Source organism: Diprion similis, chromosome 3, assembly GCF_021155765.1.
Source record: "Diprion similis isolate iyDipSimi1 chromosome 3, iyDipSimi1.1, whole genome shotgun sequence".
Classification (NCBI taxonomy): domain Eukaryota; kingdom Metazoa; phylum Arthropoda; class Insecta; order Hymenoptera; family Diprionidae; genus Diprion; species Diprion similis.
Window position 1 is genome coordinate 3795977 of NC_060107.1, and position 21517 is coordinate 3817493.

The 21517-nt window shown below is 40.1% G+C and overlaps 1 protein-coding gene across 6 annotated transcripts in view; it reads right to left on the bottom strand.

Moving 5' to 3' along the window:
- The window catches only part of LOC124404359 (transcriptional regulator ERG homolog), a 42536-nt gene that overhangs the window by 10697 nt on the left and 10322 nt on the right, over positions 1 to 21517 (bottom strand). For 4 of the 6 annotated variants that reach the window (XM_046878440.1, XM_046878439.1, XM_046878437.1 and 1 more), the window contains exon 3: positions 364 to 423. In XM_046878440.1, coding sequence (XP_046734396.1) covers positions 364 to 423 — 60 coding nt within the window. Of the gene's footprint in view, positions 1 to 363; positions 424 to 5042; positions 5221 to 21517 lie in introns of those variants that run through there. The other 2 variants (XM_046878442.1, XM_046878441.1) reach the window with 1 other exon arrangement.

The following is a 21517-nucleotide window of genomic DNA, read 5'->3' on the forward strand; positions in this document are numbered from 1 at the left end:
ACGCGCCACAAAGCGTCGCGACGCCCACGCCCTACTCGACTCGGTGAAACCCCGGAGACTCCTATCGCCCCCACCCGACGTCGCGACGCCCAAACTCGATTCGCGAACTAATTCCCAGACCGTTCATATTCGACCTCAAAATTCCGCTGCATGCTTTTCGGAGTCCTTCTAATTTTAAGATATGTATCAATTTTAACTCAGACGAGAACGTGAATCGAATTCAGAACTCATGATTTTGACATTTTTATTCTAATAATTTTAATCCAGTATAAACGATTGGGTTATACAATACCAGAAGTGGAAAGGAAAAGTCCCAAAAGGGACGAAAATGCATTCCATAATCGTGTTGATAAATAAACTCACCCTGGCCAGGGGCTGGTGAAGCGGCGTGACTCCAGCCGCCTTTGTACGAACTGCTGGCATCTGAAACATCGTAAAAATAAATGGAATTATTAATAGAAACAATGTACTAGAATGTAAGATTCTCTGTATACAAATCAACTGTCTGAAAATAGGCCAAAATAAAATTCTTACGTTGTCAATATTAGAGTGGATTTTTCGACTGATCAGTAAATTGTGAAAAATTGAACCTCACGATAATATTTCAGTTCTTAGGCGAATTCATACATCCATTGGATTATGTCAAAAGGTTGCTTAAAAAACGTCTGAATCTCGCTTTTCGCATCTTCCGAATGCATTTGCTATTCGGAAAGCTCGATCCAAGCTTCTCAACTGTGGTGACTAGTCACTTGAGATCGAATCGTGACGGTTGACAAGTCTGAAGTCAAAGTAGCATCAATCTTACGACCTAAAACGTCCTCGAAAACGCTGAGATCAAAAGAAATTTATAAAAAAAAAAAGAATATGGTCCAGTACTCCCAAGTTCCAATAGCGCACTGGAAATAAGGGTGAACAAAATCGTAGTTACCCCAATATTATAGCCACTCTTGACCATTACTTGACTACAACAACAAGTCATTTCACAGACCACCTGTACCTAATAGTTCACTTTGAGTTACCGATCGAGCAGACTTTGCGTAGGTACTCACGATTGGCTTCAAAAGTGCCTTTCTGTTTCTCTTCAACCAATGTCGACTGCAGGCTTGGTCAAGACTTCACGAAGTCTCCGAAGTGCTGGAAGATCTTTGTTATCGCTGTTTCATGGTATAAGTCGACGCGTGGGTGAAAGAGGAACGAGTCCCAACGACTCGGGAATTTCTGTCTATGAATTTTCCCAAGGTTCGAGCTCGTCAGCCCGGGGGGCATGTTTGCCAACAGATATATTTTCATTTGGCAGATATTGGCGCGCCGGGGGTGTCCCCTCGTACCCTAGTGTGTACATACGCGGTGCCAGAGGACGGCAACGCCGAGTTCTTCCCGGCTACCGAAGTCCCGGCTAAAGTCCAGGGTGACCTTCGAAGCAAACACTGTCCGATTCATCCCCCCTCCGAGTTGCCTCTTTCGGTCCATTAATACAGCCTCGAATTTCACGTGTTGCGACGAGGGGGAGGGTGCAGTTACTCGAGAACTATATAACAATACCGCCACGGCATAAGAAATTTCCTCTTCTTTCCCTTTTTTTTTCTCTTTCTCTCTCTCTCTTTCTCTTCTACGGGGAATACCAAAATCCGGATAATCCTTACGGCTGTAATATTTTTTCAAGTGATCCACTTGACTTTTTTCTCGATGGGTTCGCGCGGGCTTATGGGATTATGATATGTGTAATGGAGGTATGATCGACCGATTATTTCACGATCACGAAACTACTTGCTGCAGTCAGATTTTTAATGGCGGGGGAAAATCATGTGGAATTATGATTTTTGCAGTATACGCTTAATGGGGTTAGAATTAGTAATATGAAATGGACTCTGATAAGGAAGGTATCTCAAGTCGTCATTCCGATTTGATTTCTTTTGTGTTATGTTATAGTAGACTAAAAACTAAGCGATATGTAATTTTTTTTTTTTTTACTTGCCATTAAACACTTTAAGGGGGTGAAACGACCCTCCAAAGTAAGGCATGTCAAGGAGCGATTTGGCAATTTCACCGCCAAGAACATGATATTTTTTAACCAATCCAAGTGGAAAAGTTTTCTCATAACGAGAAATGACGAATGTAATTTTCTCAATGAAAACAAAGAAATAAACTGCCAAATCGCTCCTTGACATGCCGTAATTTGGAGGGTGGGTTTACCCTCTTAAAGTGTTTAACGACAGATAAAAGAAAAAAAAAAAATACGCATCGTTTAGTTTTTTGTCTACTATAACATATTGCAAAAGAAATCCCAAGTATTGCCAAGGAAATATAGTCCTTGGATACCTTCTTTGTGAGTTAAGAGTTTTTTTTTTTTAATATCCATCAGCTGTTTGAAAAAACCTCTCGATATTTTGGTTCAACGGTTGCAGAACTTCTTCGAGCTCGTCGAGTGCAGCTATATTTCGAAAATTCGATTTCCACAGTCGGTGTAAGATACGCACAACACACTAACCGGAAAAATAAAATTGATGATTTCATTTCCCTCCTAGATGCATAAAATGAAAGCCAAAAAATCGATGCTTGGTCTTCTCGCACGGTGTTTGCGTATTTCATTTCGACACGTAGGCCGAAAGTCCGGTTTTACGGCTCGTGTATGGGGTCGTAAAAATCGAAGGTCTATTTCGGGACAGTGCGGCGGTAAAAATCAACCCTTATACGTACAAGAATCGCAAAAAGGAAATGATTGTCTGACCACGAGTCCCAGAATGACGAGAGAACAATAAATCGGGGAAAGAAATTTCGTGCCTCGTCTGATTTCGGTTGTGAAAAGTAAAACCACGTGGTAATATTTTCTCCCTCCCCTCCCCCACCCCTTACAGAAACGATTCCGCCAATTTTTTATTGCAGCCGAGATGATCCAGCTTTGATTTCGCATTCATGACGACGAAGACGACCGATTCTGCAGAGGGCACGCCAAGGTCAAACGGCCTTCCAGATATCATATTCTGTATCTACTTATCTAGGAGCGAATGAAGCGTCGGCTAACGACCGAATTCAGAGGGTCGTGTGTCGGGGTAGCTTTTTCGGGGGTCTCGACGCCGCCGCTGCATATGATGCATTATGCTGCTTACGTCGTCCGGAAAAGTCATAAATTGGTCCAGTGTGAAAAGTCAGTGATCCGCGTTAACCCCCTTAAAAGGTTAATTCGAAAATCAGAGCATCGATCACTGCGTGCTAATAGGCGTTATGTGTACAAATGATCACCATTTATGCAATATAGTATATATGTATATATATATTCTATTCACAATATTGTGGCAGAATTATTTCGCCATATAAGTTGAATTATTATGTCTATTTTTTTTATATTTTTATAACTTTTCTCGTTCTTTCTCTACTTGACTTTACCTCAATTTTAGGTTTCTGGAGTTTTTGTGTGTATTAAAATCGTACGTACCGCAACGAATCAACGTAGTAATTTCCGGTATTAGTTATACGAGAATACGTTTATCGCTATTCGATCTGCAGAAACGTGTACGTAATTTGTTTCACTGGTATGATCAAAGGGACGGATTATTTATTTATTTTTTTTCTTTTGTATCTGGGTCGCAATCTGTAGAAATAATCAGTCACTGAATTTCAGTTAGATACGAATCACAATCACGTGATAGGCTCTACGTGTTATAATATGTTAAAATCTATGCAGCTTGTCGTAAAGGGAACGTTGCTTGCTGCATAAAATTATGTAATACGAAAAGTGTACCTACGTACCCCAATATACGTACGAAACTATATACATCAACACTGTACACCCTAAAAATTAGGCCATTTTTTTTTACAACTCGAGACTATAAACACGAATGAGATGTTAAACAAGATATGAAATGAAACAAAATAATTGTAAAAATTTTGTATGTATGTATGTATAGGTATGTAATACAATAAAACAGCTATAGTCATTACATTTTTACTGAAATCGATTTTAACCCCCTTTCCTCTCCTCTAAGGTTGTTTTTTTTTTTGTTTTGTTGTTGTTTTACAAATTGCGAAGATGTAGCAACGTAAATTTGACGACATGTGCTGGTTTGTGTGGTATTTTATACTACTTTGCATTAAAACTATACGTTGAATAATTATTAAGGTTAAACATTCAACTCTGATAAACAATTAGGTTTCAGCCATTGGTTGTTATCACGATGATTTGGTAATTTGGATACTTTGACGTTATTGAAAATCGTTCCTAAACTGTTTCGACCGGTATTTCTTTGCTAGAGATTTTGACAAGTCAGATGCAAAGTAGGAAGGTATTTTTTTATTTAAATGTAAGGTTTGAAGAGAAACTGAATTATTGATATATTGTTGCAAAAAAAAGAACAAAACATACAACGTATAAAATACCTACTTCTCAAAACAAATAGAATTTTAAGATCATTATCAGAAACAAAAATATCAAAACAATATACCGTTAAGTGAACATTTCTTTCTATTATTGTGTTATGCAAATTTTTTTTTTTTTTTTTTGTTTTGGTCAAGCAATTTTATGTAATTTTCTATGAGTCTTTGATTGTTGTTTTTTTTGTTTCAACTATACTGTCTTTTATTTTGTATCTTAATTTCTTTATCTTATGTCTGTTTTCAATTGTAACAAATATTATATCTGTTTTTTTTCTTCATTTCCTCATGTATAGATCATTTGTAAATAAATAAATAAATAAATAAATATACTCTTGTTACTTATGCCAAAGAAAATCTCTGAGTTTAGATTTGTCTGAGTGCATCTAAACAATTGTCCTAGAATTGTTAAATATATTCCAACAATCCTAGCTTTGAATCATCACATTTTTTCATCTCGATATTTGAATACTTTGCGATTTATTACGCGTATTCCTTTTGAATAATTAATCAGTAAAATTCTCACAGAAAAAGTATAAAAAAAAAAAAGAAAATAAGAGGCTGCATCGATTCACCCTGAACCACACATTTATACGATTCGCTAACGAGTCGGTGATTCGTTTTTAAACCCCTCGGCAACGATTCTCCGTCGATATATTATCCGTGATACTCACCTGCGAACAACATCGATAGATTTGTAAAAGCCGTGGTCCTTGGCAATTCCGCAGCAGTGGTACCGCTGCTTTTGAGGTCCAGCATCGCGGTCGCGATGACCGGAAGGTCAGAGGTGAACCGCAGTCCTCTCGAGGAATCCTGACGGTCTCTAATTATACTCAAAACAGTCCCCTTAATCTGCGTACATCAATGTTCACAAAATTTTTCTCTCCGCCACGCAGCACCGCACCAGATAAAAAAAAACAACCAACAACAATAATAACAACAACAACAACAACAACAACAACAGTCATCCAACCCTTAGTAATAATAATAATAATAATAATAATAATAATAATAATAATTACTCCGGAGCACACAGAATAGAGAAAAAGTCTGAAGAATTAAGGGTGTGTTTGAAGAAAAATTTCACGTGCACCACAATTATTCATTTTCAGCGGGCCAAGGTTGAGCCCAGTCGGCAACGCAGGTGTGAGGACATGATCGTGGCTTCCCGCTCTTAGTGACACTGGAAGTTAACCCCGTGGTGGTTGCCTGGCGCCGCGGAAACCCGGACCGCCCCTCGGCGTCGCGACGCCGAACGTAGGCGGGGTTTCACACCCGTCGAAGCGGCCGCGCGCATCCCAACTACTTCCTAATCAACCCCCCTTGGAACACGAGCAAGACGGACTGAATCCAGCCGGGGTGCACGATGGGAGATGGGAGACGGGAGACGGGGAGAGGAGTTGCTATAGTCACCGAGGCGACCTATCAACGTGTCGCCTCTGAGCGATCGTAAGACTAAGATGCAGGGAAAAGTAAAAATCCAAGATACGCAATAACTGTGGTGAAGTATTTGAGGAACCGCTTATCTACGGTAGGTAATGTAGGTATTAAGGTGCTCCTTAAATTGAAGATCATGTTGCATGGTTGTAAGTCGGATATAAGTGTGAGTAGAAGAATTGATCTCTAATTTTTTCAGATTTTTATTTTAAATGAGTTGTGGATTTTTTTATTTAGTATATTATTTTTGAATCGTTTCTTAAGCTTACGTTGTGTTTTATAGTTTTTTTAAGCTTCGTTGAATTTTGATACGGCGTTGTTTTCGATTGTATAGGAAGAAGATGTGCGGGAATTATATTACAGTGCTCAAAAATTCAAGGTCAGCTTGATATAAAAATCTGATAAATTAGAGATTTGATTTTTTTTTATACTTAAAGCCGATTTACGATAATCCAATATTGAAATTCCGAAAAAGCCGTTAATATGTTCATTCGGTTCCGAAGTTGAATCACGAATCTGGTATATTAATATTCATGGCTTCAGTCATTTATGATAATGTATGCATACGAATGTTACAGTATGAGTTCGAGTATTTCACATTTCATAAAATTCCATATTATGTTCACAAAACAAAGAATTGATCATAAATTTCGATTAAATACCCGATATAGTGATATAATTTTATTATATCACTGATCTTCGGATTTTCTAGAATGTGAAGTACATCAAGAGTGTACTAGTTTGTTCCTGGCGAGACCTAGTTCGGATATTTTTTCATCGAGAACTTTACAGTCTTTTAACAGACGCATGAAGTCGCCTTTATCTTTGCACAAATAGCAGTAAGAATCGTTTTTGCCGACTCGAATTTTGGTCTCATTTATACCTTCAAGATCCTCTTTTAGACCCTCAAGATATCTTTGACTCAACAGAATCTCGAAGTTCTTGAAAATTTTAGATCGGGATTCAAATTCGAGTTCGAAATTTGAGCCTCGAATATACGGAATTCGAGAAAAGAAAACTTCAAGGATTAATTGAGGTATAATCCCCGAGATATTGTCAAGCGAGTCCCAATTTTGATTCTCATTAGACCCTGTAACTCGGATCGAAATTTATGCGCATTTTTGAACCCCGAAATTTTCTTTTATGGGAAAATATTTTGTCGAAAGAAACTCGAAAAAACGTTTCAAAATTTCTCATAAATTATATAGAAGATAGAGAGAATATTTTTCAAGATATTTCCGAATTTCTTATCATTTTCTGCAAGATCAGTTCTGCTATAATAATTCACGTAGGTGTTTAATGAACTCAAAAATCGGAGGCTGTGACGAGTGCTGAAAACGTCGATGAAGAGATTTGATTTGTATGTTTTCAGGAAGAATTAATAACAGTTGCTACTGTGGTAGGTCGATTTCTACGAAGTGTTGCTGTAGGTCGGGGTGTACACGAGTAGCGAAATTTAATGTGGCAATGAATTCCGTGTCGTTAATTTGCACCGAACATCAATTCGCTTGGATTAGAGCCACGTTTAATTGTTTCCGCATTGTATGTGCAAGTCTACAATCCAGAGGATTGTTCTGTAAACTGCAGACTGTGACTTGACTGATTAAGAATGATTTGAAATTTGAATTTTAAGTAAATCAAGACTTGACTGATTAAGAATGATTTGAAATTAGAATTTTAAGTAAATAAATAAATCGTCAACTTAGGATAACGGGAAACGATAATTTCATTTCGTCTAGTTTGATTCTTCAATCTTTATGATTATTTATAAACTCTAAGAACAGTTAAAATTTTGAATTTGAATTTTTCTTTTTGTATCCAAGAATAATATAATCATATTATCATAATTCAACAACTTTGAGGTACTTTGAATATTTTATCCAATTTAGGGCGTATTTGAAATTCTGAATTTAAAAATTTCTTTCTCTAAGGAACTCTACTTTTGAGCCTCGGCTTTCGAACCATTCGAAACTTTGATATTTCGTTAAAATTTCATTTCTTTACTTCAAGTTCCGCCATGAAAAAATTCGAATTTAGCGCTTTCAGAACTTTCAATCTCAATTCCATTTGCAGTGAACTTAACGTACCGAAATCAAGTATTCGTTAACACCGAATAAACTAAGTCTAAACTTGAGGAAAGTCTATAAATAAGTACGTCAGACTCGGTCATACATTTCGGCTGGCCGCTACGAAAGCTTCTACTGCCTGCCTGAGCGAAGGGCGACTCGTTTCACTGCGTATAGCCGAGACTATCACTGACTTTCACTTTCATAATTTTGTTCTGCAATTAAGTACACTTATCCCGTGATTCTATTTACTGGGTGCAATTCCTCAGGAATTCATCTTTGGACCGAGCAACCATGAAAATTGAGTACAAATATTGTATACAAACGAGAATCCAAAGACTGCGTACTAAATTCAACCCTGATCCAAGGATCTTCATTGATCTTCTTGACTTTCTATTTCCGAGGAAAGAAGAAGGTCGGTGTCATGCTTTTCAACGGATCTTAAACATCGGGCTGATTCGATCCGTTTAAAATCATTGCATCAGATTTTTCACTAAAGTTTCGCAACTTCTACTACTTGATTCTCGGTTGGACGCTAACTGGCCGTTTCTACTAGGTAATTGTACTACGAATTACGTGATCTAGGCTGCGTCCCGTTTTCTCTAAGCAATATGAGTGCGTTTAACACTTTTTTTATTTTTTAGGTTTGTACCCAGAGTCTACGTGCATGTATCTGTGTAATATAATTGAAAATAAAAAATGAGAATCTTAAAAAGAAGATTTTGAATAACGGAGATGGTACAGGAACTGACAAAATAGTATACATATCTTAATTTTTCCGAAACTATCAACGAAAAAATTCTCCAAAAATTCACCAAACACGGTATAATGAAAGAAAAAAATTTGTCATTTGAACCGATAAAAAAAGTGATCAAAAGAACAATTTGCATCAGACATAATTCAGTGAAAGAAAATTTAGATATTTGTATTGAGAGAGTATTTCTATATTCGAAAGTTTTTGTTCGCTTAGCTGTACCTCGAACACCATAAGAGAGTACAAAAAAAAAAAAAAAAAATAAAGAAAACGGAAACTAAACGAAATACCAAATATATGTATATATATACAAGGTGCATGGAACGGGTGGAGATCAAATCTTGGAAGGGTGAATATTTGGAATAGCCGATATATCGAAATTTTAAACATGCGTGAATAAAATAACGAAAAATAAATTGTTTGTAATCTTGATTTTTGAAAGTATGGCTGATTGGAATGACAACTAATCAGTGGCTCAATATTTCGAACAATTAGGTGTACGAATAAAAAATTTCCATTAGTATCGTCAGATGGAATATCAAAAAATAATTGACGCATATTTTTTCTTTTTTCAATTCAATATTTATTAACAAAAATAAAGCAAGTCGAATTCCGCGTGACGTCGTAATGTTAAACAACATTTTTCACAGTTCAGTATATCAATATCTAATCACATCGTGACGTCACTCGTCAATTCCAAACTGCCGTATCTTTGTTAAGAAACATAGAATTGAAAAAAGAAAAAAAATACGTGTCAATTATTTTTCGATCGTCATTATTCTATCTAACGATACTAATAATATTTTCTCATTTACACACCTAATTCATGTTTTGTTATTTTATTTACACATGTCTGAAATTTCGATATATCGTCCATTCGAAATATTCACCTTTCCAACTTTTAACCCCCCCCCCCCCCCCCTACCTCCACCCCACGGAATCGTGCAGCGTTTTTTAAGGGCCAGTTGCCACTTTGGCTCGTTCACACGTGTCCGCAGGTATGCATAATGCATTATATACCAGCTACTGTCGGATTTATTATTATTCGAAATGAAAAATAACGCTCCCGGAAACGAGGGGTGACTCAGGCTGTCTGCCATGCCGCCGTCGGCCGCCTGCAGCCAACGACTCGCCCCGGTGGCTGCAAGTGGCCGATTCCTTAACCCGTGATTCACGTGGAGTTCGTATCCTGCAGGAGCATGAGGAGGGTGAAGGGGGGACCAATCGCTACCGTAACGATATAACACTGAACCCATTTAACCTCATTAAAGCCCCTGCGTGGCTAAATAAATACCCGGTGAACGAAGAAGGTGAAGTTCGTGAAGTGAGAAAAATATAATTGCGGGGAATGAGGGAAAAGAGAAATGTAAGAATCGTTGATAATCGCGCTTTTACTTTTCTTTTTTTTTTTTTTTATAAAGAGAAAAGTAATTCTGAGTTTGAAATTCGTCAAGATTCGGTCAATTACATTAATGTTAGATTCGAGGAATATATCCTATATATATGTTACTCGAATTGTCTTGAAGTTTGCCAATTTTGGTAAGAAATGAAATTCATTGTACAGGAGATTTTTTTTTCAAATTATAGAACTAACGTGAACGTGCGAAATGTGAAATTGAATAGTATTTTTTTTTTTATCGTAAGTCATTTTATTCACCAATGAATTATTTATCCTACAAATCGTTTGATCCAAATTAATTCTCGATCTGATCGGTGATCGAAAACAAAAAAAAAAACAAAAAAAAAAATCCTTTACATAAAATCGTCATTCCAATAACAAATTTTACAAGACATATTGCGATAAACTTGCGATTGAACAAAAAATCCATCACGCTTATGAATAATCAATTAGTAAATAACAAATATTAAAATGATCTATACTTCGTTAATCATAATCGTTCAATCGTCATAAAATGTTCGTTGAATCGATGATAAAATAAATAAATAATAAAAATTATCCGATTATATATGATTTAATATAATTAACAGTTTAAAAACATGAGCTCTTTTAATCCTCCAAATCGGATGACTTTCGTTGCGACTTTAAAAAGCCGGTTCACATCTCACCGTGTTTCCGGCCAAATTTTTCTTCCCAAAAATCCTTAAAAACACGTCGCTTAATCCCGCAAGTCAGGAAAAACTCAAGGCTAGTTTCTATTTCCACTAAAATACAGCAATTTTCATCTATATAAGTAAAATAACGACTGCTAAGCAAAATCGAGCTCCGCATCAACGGCGATCGTTCGTTCACGGTAGGTAGACTCTCTCTCTCTCTCTCTCTCTCTCTCTCTCTCTCTCTTCTCTCTTTCGCCTATTCGAAACCCCGGGGATCCCCTAGATAGGAAGACACGCGCCGGCCACGCGACCACCGACGTCCGTCGACGCCCGTCGTCGCATTTAACGCGCGATCGCTCTCGAGTGGTCCGCTGCCCTGGGCCGTCAGCCCGCGAAAGGGGCCTTTCCTCCCCCCTCCTCTACTCCCCCTCGGCACCGGGACCCTCTTGAACCCCCTGAACCCCCTTGGTGCTCTTTACTCCGGCCTTCCGGTCTGCTTCGCGGTCACGCCGAGCTGGCAACGATATGGATACCGCGTGTAAAGCTGCACGCGGCTTTGTATAACGTACGAACTTACCTATTATTATAATTTCGTCTATACATATATGTATGTATGCATGGATGTATGCATAAGTGCGTTATACGGTGATGGCGGTGGGGGAAGGAGGGGGGAGGGGGGAGGAGACTGAAACTGTACGTAACGAATCACCTGAGCTAATTGTAAGGTAGGTCCGAGGTTTTTGAGTCGAGTCTAGTTGTGAACTAGATTTCTTTTTTCTTTTGAAAGAGAGATGCGTTTATTTATCTCGAGGGACAAGCCACTTCGGATTGGAATATTTAAACAGTACGTATAAAGAAAACAGAGAAGCCAGAAGAAAAATGAATAATTTTCTAAGGTAAGTAGTAAATAAGCAAGAAAATTAAAGTTAGCACTGATCTAAGGAGAGTTTGACGAGAGAAGAGAAAAGCAAAATATAGTTAAATTAGTGAATAGATGATAATAAGTGAATATAAAAATTTAGAAATGTAAAAAATGAATAGAAATATACGTAAAATGTAGATTAGAAGAAGCAGAAATGGACACAGAAATGAATAAAAAAACAAAATAAAAGAAGAGAGATAAATAGATAAATAGATAAATAAAAATACAGATTAAAACATTGACACAAGATATCATAATAGAGAGAGAAAGAGAGAGAGAAATTGATGTAGGTAACGATTTACCACGCATATCGGGTACTCTTATTCCATATGAATTTCTCTTCCTTCTCGTTATAAAATTTAATCCGAAATCATATTGTGAAAAAATTCTTGACACTTCGTCCCGAGTGTCAGCAACACTTGAATACTCAATAACATTGATAAGGTGTATCCAAAAGCCCCTCGATAAATGAAATGAGAAAAAAGTCCCGCGCGGTAACTCGATCCTTCGTTCTCCTATACCCAGTAACTCGTTATCTTAGCAATATACATATACTCTGGATCCGATTGGGTAGATCGTCGAAATTCAGTTCGTTTTGTCAGGATCGCGATCGACGGGAACAGCTATCGTCAACGGCATTATCTCGATGCGCGAAAATATAGAGTTACAAGATTGTCGAGGCAGTCTGCAGCCCCCGTTCAGGGTTGGTATCACTTTGTTCGTATCCTGGGTACCAATCGCGACGGGGTTGAGGGGCCACGTCGTATTGTTGAGAGACTCCAGCCGAGGGCGCGTTCGTTCGGCGATAAGCCTGCAACAGCAGCAGCAGCAGTGCTATGGGGCACCTAGTAACCACTTTGTTACACTAGGGGATGACGACGTGCGCTTAAGTGTGCGAAACGATACGAATCGCAAGTCCCAGATTACTCGGTGTATTCAATTTGTACAATATGCTTAATCCAGAATAGCGCACCAGCCATCATCGTCGTCTGCATGGTCTCGTTTTCTGTCGGCCGATCGACTTACGAAGAAGATAAACCGCGGCTCAAAATCACCCCAAAAAAGCACCCTTTCTTCGCGCAGGGAGATCCATCAAGAGACGAAGAATTTAAACCACCAGAAACTTCCATTTTCTTCCTGATTCTCGTGATTTTTTAATGGCGGAGGTACCGTTGGACATTTAACGGATTTTTTTGGCTACTTCTGCGCCAGTCGAGTCTTCCGGCATAAATGTGAAAGATGCGTGTAATAAAGAGGCGGGAATGCGAGTGCCTTGAGAGCCAGTTCCCTGACGATGATCCTCTTTCTCTTTACCGTTCTTTAAACACGGTTTTATCCTGAAAATATGGCACTTTGACGACGTTCGAGTGACTTTGTAACCACCGCGCCGTTTAAGTGGGGCTGATATACCTCTCACTTGGCTTTCATCATCCCGAATCAAAGCGTTTTAGCCGATGACGATGCGAGAGGGACGTTGTTGAGCAGCTAATTTACCAGATAGTGTATGGAGGACGAGGGACGTCGTCGTCACGTGTGTTGTTTCAAGTGGTGTCCGTAAACAGAAAGCAAGAGAGCCAAGGAATTGAAACGGAATTGCTTTTCGAGTCACGTTTCTTTCTCCAGATGACATTCGCGTGTTTTTGTTCGAAAAAAATTTGAATCTCCGCTCAAGTTCCTCCTCCTCCTCCTCCTCCTCCTTTTCTGACACGACCACGACGAAAACACCCTGTTTGTTCAGCTCGCAGATTCGACGACGCGTTACTTACTCCAAACCACATCACGTGACTGTTTGTCGAAGTGCGTATGACACCGACATAATACAGTGCATCGGTTTTACCCTACAGTGCCAACAACCTTTGTAGCAACCGTCGGTGTAACCGAGTGAATCACAATTCAATTGTTAAGAACCCAATTTTAAAGTGCATATTTACCATCAAAATGTCCACATCCCTGTGTACCAACCTTTAAAATTAACAGTTCCAAACATATTCCAACCTTGCCAAGTCAGCTAATAGTCACTGATTATCCACCATCTCCTCGGACAACTCACCGATGCTTATCTGACGTATCGTTGCAGCCCCTAAGCCCAAGGGATCGTTTAGCTACTGGTCCAGTGGGGTTAGAAAGAACTCGTGGTTCGATGAACCAAACCCAGTCTAATCCTGGAAGATTTATTCCGAACCTAGCCTTGGCGGACCAGGAATGTCCAGGGTGACACGATGTCTTTCCAAATCCTGATGAAGTCTTTGGACTCTCTGACCTATTGGTACCCGGTTTTTGACAAGGCGAGTCACGTAGATTGTATACGTATAGTCGTATAGCGATATATAAAAGTTTGGAGAAATGGGCGAGGAAGATGGAGGGATGGATGGATGGACGGATGGGTGGGTGGGTGGTTCGAGGTCTCGGCGAGCCTCCCTCTGCTCACGCGGTACTACCCAAAAGGACTGAAAGCCATTAATTACGTCACGGAAGAACGCAGTCGTTGTCTCAAACAAAGGACTCCACGAGTCTCTAGGTGCTTCTCTTCTCTCTTTGCCTCAGCGCCCACTTCACTATGGTACTCTGGCACATACGTACACATATATAACATGTTGAATAATACAGGCATGACTTTGCTCTGCCTTTCCGAAGCGGTATGTGTCTACCAACGTTCTACGATGCTCCGTATCGCCCACGCTTCATATAACACCGCTAATTATCCGAAATTTGCATACCCATACTCGCTTTGCTCGCTGCTATATAACGAACCCTCTATTTCGGCTTTTATTTTCCGTCTTTCCCAGTCTTTTGTTCCTTTGTTCCAAGCTTCTCTTCTATCGAAGGGATACACGCGCGTTGGTACTAACTCGAAATCAGCATGCTTATGGTTGTCGGTGTATTTCGTTCCGGAAATTTTTGCAAAACTTATTGGAACAGACTGGTAACTTGAACTCGAGAAATCGCTTTCGAGTTCAAGGTTCAATCAAAGCGAAAACCACCTTTCGAGCTTATCTCAATCATTTCAGAAACAGCTGAACAGTTCCGTTCCATCCAAGGTGCAACTAACTCCTGACTAAAGTACCAGAAGACTATAACCATTAGATCAGAATTCAGATCGTGATTTAGCGAAAACGTGATTTAGACGTGACGTCAGGTGTGTGCGCAGATTATTGTCGATGACGGTTAATTCTTTTGGCATTGAGCGAAGCCTTGGATAGAAATGAGAAGGAGAACGAAGAGGAGGCCGAGGATGAGGACGAGGACAGACGAGAGGCAGTAGAGGCATCCGCGCGCTCATTTCCGTTTTGGGGCCGTTGGGCGGGAGTCGTTGGGGGTGGAGGTGGACGGGGACGGGGATGGGAATGGGGGCCGCTAACTCGCGAGATATTAATTCCGTGTTAGCGCCGTGGAAGGGTGCTGGGGCGAAAACTACGCAAGGGCTGCCGTCCTCCACCCCACCCTCCAGCACTTCCCACCCCAGGGGGTGCGGAGAGGGGGGAGGCGTTGCAAATCAGAGATTAGCCATAGTTAACTCAACTTGCGCAGCCAAACAGTTAATCAATAAATGATTATTTACGTCACGCGGGGAACCCCTCCACCCCTCCTTCAATTTCTCATGGCAAATATTCAGTGGGCCTACGTCACGTGCTGTTATGTCGTATGGAATACGGTGTACTTATTAATATCTGATTAAATTTCACTCCCTTAGATATACGTATAGCTGTGCAGCAATAACTTGCAAGTTGTCAACTTTTTAACTTCGCTGTATTTTTCAAACACAGTATTTTTTTTTTTTTGTTGCAGCAAGCTCTGATTATACCGCAGGGTGAAGATTATTACGAAGAGGAATTCAAGTTAAACAAGATATCTTCAATTTCTTCGTCATATGGTCCACCCCCCCCCCCCCCCCCCCCCCCACCCAATCATTTTATAGTACCTTTGACCAAATAACGTGAAACACGAGGTTCTTCGTGTAAACGCGACTTTGGATTTATGATTTAGCAAACGTGTATCGCTATTTTGATACGCTATATAATATATTTTTGTGATAGTTTTGATTTAGGTGATATTTTGCTATATTCAATATTGGTTTTGACTTTTTTCTCCTGGTTTTTGTACATCCCATGATGGTACACGGTGAAAATCGTAATTCTTTGATTGTAATAAATTTTCTTTTAGTTTTGTTTTACCTGTTTGAGAAAAACTTGAATGGATTTTTACTGGTTTTACAAAAATTTACTTCAAACCTACGTAACGGTGGAAAATATTCTAGATACCACCGAATGGAATAATATAAATTTTATAAAACGATTTGAACTCTGAGAACAATTTGGAGAAGATTGTATAATTAAGTGATTTGTAAAATTTGATCGAAAAAAATTTCTCGGTTAAAATGAATAAAGATCCTTATTTCTAATGACTTTTCTTGCCAAAAAGTCACCGTAACATCGTTACAACAAAGTTTTAGAGGCTCGCCTCGTTACACCAATAATCTAGGACTCGAATTACCCTACATCAAAAAATTCCTTGACGACAAACGAAGAATTCTGATCGGAGGAGGAGAACCGGACCCATCCGGAGATCCGCTTGGCGTCTTCACCGCGGGTTTCAACGCCTCGGAAGGCGACCCCCGGGTCTTTGGTTCCGGGAGCGTGAAGCGATCAGGAACCGGATACTTCCGGTCTTTGATCTCCTCGTCGAGATCGCGGAGCCAGGCAAAGAGCCCTCTTCGCGGCTTGGCGTGCGATATACCCGCCCGATTCTTTTTCTCCTCCTCGTCGACGTCGGCCCGCTGAAGTGAGGTGAAGTTCCGAATTCCTCGTGGTGGTGCTTCGTTACCCCCGGAGATCAGCGACGGCCCGTCGGGCACCTAAGCGGCCCCCGGGGGTGGCTGCCGACTCCCGACGGAAGCGTCGTCATGGCGACACATCGATCAGCCGCCGCCACCGCCGCCGCCGACGCCGCCACCCGTGGAACCCGGGTCGCCTCGACGATTCGACGATGGAAACCGGCCGCACCGTCGACGCGTCTGCATCTGGAATACCTTGCATGCTTGTCTCTCGGAGGAGGGTTTCCGCATTCCTTTCTACGTACATGCAGGAATTCCGAAGGATACCCTAAGCCCTGTAGGCCGATCGTAGCGACGCGATTCAACCCAGTGAATCCGAATTTAGGGTCGTCATGGGCGTGTTTTGTGTCTTGGTTACTTAGATTTACTTTATTTTTTTACTTATTCATTATTTTTTTTTTTTTTTGGTTTTGTTTTTTCACTGAAGTATTCGATTTCTACGTCTCGTTGTGTTTTACGCAATTTAAATCGTTGTCTAACTAGGACAGATAGATCGTTTGAATATAAACAGACAAATTTATCATTTTCAAATTATCTGCAACGAGCAGTTTTTGACAGAGATAGTCGATTGTTTTGAAAATTTTGTACAGGATATACGCGTTACAAAACTTGCTCTTTGCAGGATTTAAACATATTTTAAAACTTGTTGTGAGGTATGATTTTTAAAAGTTTCAACCGATGAAAAAATTTTTAGATATATTGAGACTGGATTGTGCAAATCGAAATATCGTAATCAAATTCGGAGGATTTTTGAAAGGGAAGAATCTGAAAATTGTACTCAATTACGAAGTAAAAATTTTTTCAGTGATAAATATTCCAATTTCGAGATCGGAAAGCTGAGATAACGAAGGGAAAGACTTAGTAAACCTGTTTAAGAGAGAATATATGTCTTTACTCCGAAAGTCATAAATTTTCACTACTATTTGCAGAGCTTTGTCATTCAACAATGCATGTTTGAAAAATTCAATTTTCAACGATAATTCACCTTGTCCACTAAAAACAGGCGGCAATAAAAGTACAGAAAAATGAAAAAACGAAAACTTAATGTATAAAATTTGAAATTGTTGAAAATCGAAGTACGGAAAGTGGGACATTAAAAAAGTCAGAACATAGAATGCCAAATTGCAGAATCGTCAGAATTCCTCTGAATAATATAGAATCGTATAAAGATTCTCGATTTTACTATTCCACGCTTTAACCTTTCGATACTTCGTCTTACCACGTTTCAAATTTTCCGTATCATACTCAAACCATCCGCGTTTCTAAATTCTCCAAATAAGACGACATTCGTGTCTATGAAAATTCGATTTTCTAATCCTTTTATCAATCCGTGATTCTACTTTCTTTTACCCCTCTGCCCACCACAAACAGGTATAACAGATACACGACATACCGTGTATTGTATAACAGATCCTGTACCTCTAGGATGAAACGGGGGGTGAAAAAAGAGGGCGAGAAGGAGAAGGAGAGGAAGAGGGAGAGCCGACGAAGACGTTGACTTACGCCGCGGTCGTCCTTTGGCCGTACAGGAGAGCCGTGCGGCGGATGGATCGATTCTCTCCGTCTCCCTCTTTCCTCCCCCCACCCCTCTCTCTCTCTCCCTCTCCCTCTCTCTCTCTCTCTTTCTCTCTCTCTCCTCTCTCCTCTCGTAGTCGAGGAGGCCTCGGTCGGCGTCGTTGGCGCTGAATACCGCTGATTGTCCTCCACTCGCCGAGCACCCCAACTGCTCCCTGAGCTCTGCCGCCGCTCCCGATTCCCGACTCCCGACTCCCGACTCCCGCCCACTCCACGGTAATGATGGCAATCAGCCCCTCAGAAAGGATTTCAGGAAATTCTCTCGCCTTTTTGTCGGCAGCGGACGCCGCAAACACCGGTCGTCGTCGCTGGTCCTTTCCTCCCCCGCCTCCCTCGAATCCCTCACACGTACCCCCCCCCCCCCCCCTCACCGCCCCCGGCCACGCGAACCCCTGCAGGAATTTTTGCAACCGACCCCCCATGTATCTTACCTTACGGGACGCTTCGAAGTCGAGAAATAGGTCGGTTTTGTATATAGTTGTATTTTTTTTTTTTATTATTTTTTTTCTTTTTTATGCCTGGTTTGGCACATCCTGAGGTTTCTCTTATTCGCCAATCGATTAAAGCTTTGGTTATTATTATTATTATTTTTTTTTTGTTTTGTCTTTTATTTTGTTCTTTCTTTTCTTATTTTAACCGTCGAGGGTATAATAAGAGAATAATTTGCACAAGTATACACTCTTCGATATTTTCTTTTAATTTGAAAAATTGTTCGAAGTACTGTTATACTTGTATTCGATAATTGTTTAATAGTTGAATTCGAGGAGATCTGACCAGTATCAAAAGACGTCGATACCCGCGGATAAATGTTGAGAAAACTTAAATTCGTTCTCTGACATTTTGACTATCGAATAAAAAAAAGACGAAGAAACTAAGGTAGGAAAAATGATTAAATAAAGATAGAAAAAATAAACAAGGTCAGAGACGAGGGTTGAATAAGTGCCTAGACGAAAGCAAAACGAAGGAAAACTTATTTCACGTTACTATCTCGTACAACCCCGCGTCCCGAGACGTAGTTTATTCCTATAAGATTCGGAACTTTCCAGAAAAGTTTTTCAACGTATCGGTGCAGAAGAAGAATCGTCGAAACCGAGCAGGACGCGTATTGCAACTTTTTTCAGGCAGGAATAAAAAGAGTATCAAAGATTCGTACGTCCTACGTACATACATTTATTACACCGATCAAAAATTGTTTTGTTGCTCTTGATATTTCAAAGATTTCATGTAAACGATCCTAGGAGTAAGCGTAATTTTTCAAAATCGGCTCTAGTTACTTATTTTATCGAAATTTTCATATATAACTAAAAAAAAAACAATATTTAGATGAAAAATCTAATATCTCAAGTTTTTCATCTCACGATAGAAAGAATTTTTTTTTTCTTCCCCTGATTTGTTCCGTCAATTTTGGTATTTCAAATTATACAATTTACGAATAAAATCATTATTGCATTAGAAACCACCACCCCCCCCCCCCCCCCTCCCTCCTCGCCCCCCGCACAATACTACAACAACATAATACAATTATGATTCTGTTCGTAAATTCTATGATTTAAAACACCAAAATTTACGAGAAAAAAAAAAAAAATCAGAGCAACAAAAAAAAAATTATTTCTTTTCTTTGTTGAGCTGTGTTATAGCTGTAGGAATATAATACATACCCCCACACACACACACACACACACACACACACATATGTATGTATAAGGTCACGAACGCGTGTTACAGGAATAACCGAAGAAAAGAGCTACTGATCGTGATCGCGTTAGCTTCTGGCTGAGGGTCGCACGGCCCACGAATAGGGGGCGAAACGTGCCACCCCCCCCCCCCCCCTGCCCCACCTCTTTTCCCATTGCCCTTTGGCAACGTGGTGAAGAAGAAGAAGTAGGAGGAGGAGGAGGAGGAGTTGTAGCAGTGATCTGTTGCTTGACTGCTCACGCTGCATTGAACGCCAACAATATTGACTGCGCGCCAAGAAGCTCCGGGGGTGCATGCATGGCAGGGGTAGCTGGCCGCGTATATCCTGCAACCTTCATCCCTCGTCGCCCCCCCCCCCTCTCCCCCCTGTGCAGTTGGAGCAAAGAACTCGGCAGCGAGTTTATTCGGTGCTCACTCCTCCCTCATTGACGCAACATTAAACACACACGATAACGCATGATTAACTAGCTAATGACTTTCTGCAGCCGTCGAGCCCTCGTCGCGACAAATCATCGATTACCGAGACGTCCAGGGATCCTCTGTGTATACATATATATATATATATATATATATATATGTATATTACCAACACGACGCGATTATACGTACGTACATTCAAACTCGGGGAGGAAATCTTGCCGAGTCACGTCGGATAAGAATTGAGTGCCACCTTCACCTCCGGATGTGCAGCACTTTAGATCAAGGGGTGGGAGGGGGTTGAGGAGCTGGACGACTAGACGAAGAGGATTACCGGGCAATTAAAACGGGGCCTCAATAATCGCCTCGTTTCACATTTCGAAATAAAAATGTCGCCTTGCAGATCTACGGGTTTTTGGATATTTTTTATACAACTAAAAGAGGAATTAATTGCATGGATGACGTCGACGCTGTTCCTGAGTTAGAATTAGTTAGGAACTGCAATTTTCAGAGACTAATAGTCGAGAAATGCTTTTTGGACTAGTATATCGTGTACAGTAGAATTTAAGAATCAGTTAAATCGGGGTGAATTTATAGAGGGAGTATTAAGAACGAGTCTGTTTTTTTAATAATATCGTTTGAAATTCGGGTCTAAATTGCGCGTAACGTTGGTCTCGAAAAAGCGCTTTTTCAAGTAAGAAATAAAGCGATTAAGCAACGTAAGGTCAAGGTGAATCTGGTCAATCCATCCCTACAAGGTGTAAAAAATGAATCTCATACAATCGGATGTGGGACTAAAAGGTGAAGCAGCGCCGGCGTTACGGAGGCATCTGGTATTCGATGCGGGAACTAAAACAAGGGTTGAAACACTGAAAACGCCATCTACTCGCAGCTGAGGAACACTGAAGGGTAAATTATAGTCCACGAACCGTACCGGATTATTGATTGGATCTCGGAAGGTGGCGAAAACGAACCCCTCGGATGACAGGGTGGCCGTCGGTCAAGTAGAAATCTTTCGAGTCAACGCCGGTTAAATATGAAGTCTTAATATTCGGTGATAATAATTAGCGGCTAAGGGTATAGAATGCAACGTTTTTAGGTTAGGGGTGAAGTTTTAGGTGTTAACGATAACTTTTGGAATCTAAGAAATTCTTAGACAGCCTTTTGTTCAGGGGTTTTCAATAGATCAACCGATACTTAGCGTTGAATTCATCGAGTTAGGTTAGGAAGTGTTGAAAGTATTGTAGCGTTTCCTGATTTTGTATTAGGAGAATGAAAGTATTCTGAAATCTCGGAAAACCTGGAACGTACGATGCTTTTTTATTTCATGTTTTGAAAATTTCAATACGTCCAACTAATGGAGACGATTTTAAATTGCCAACGTTTTTTGAAGCCTC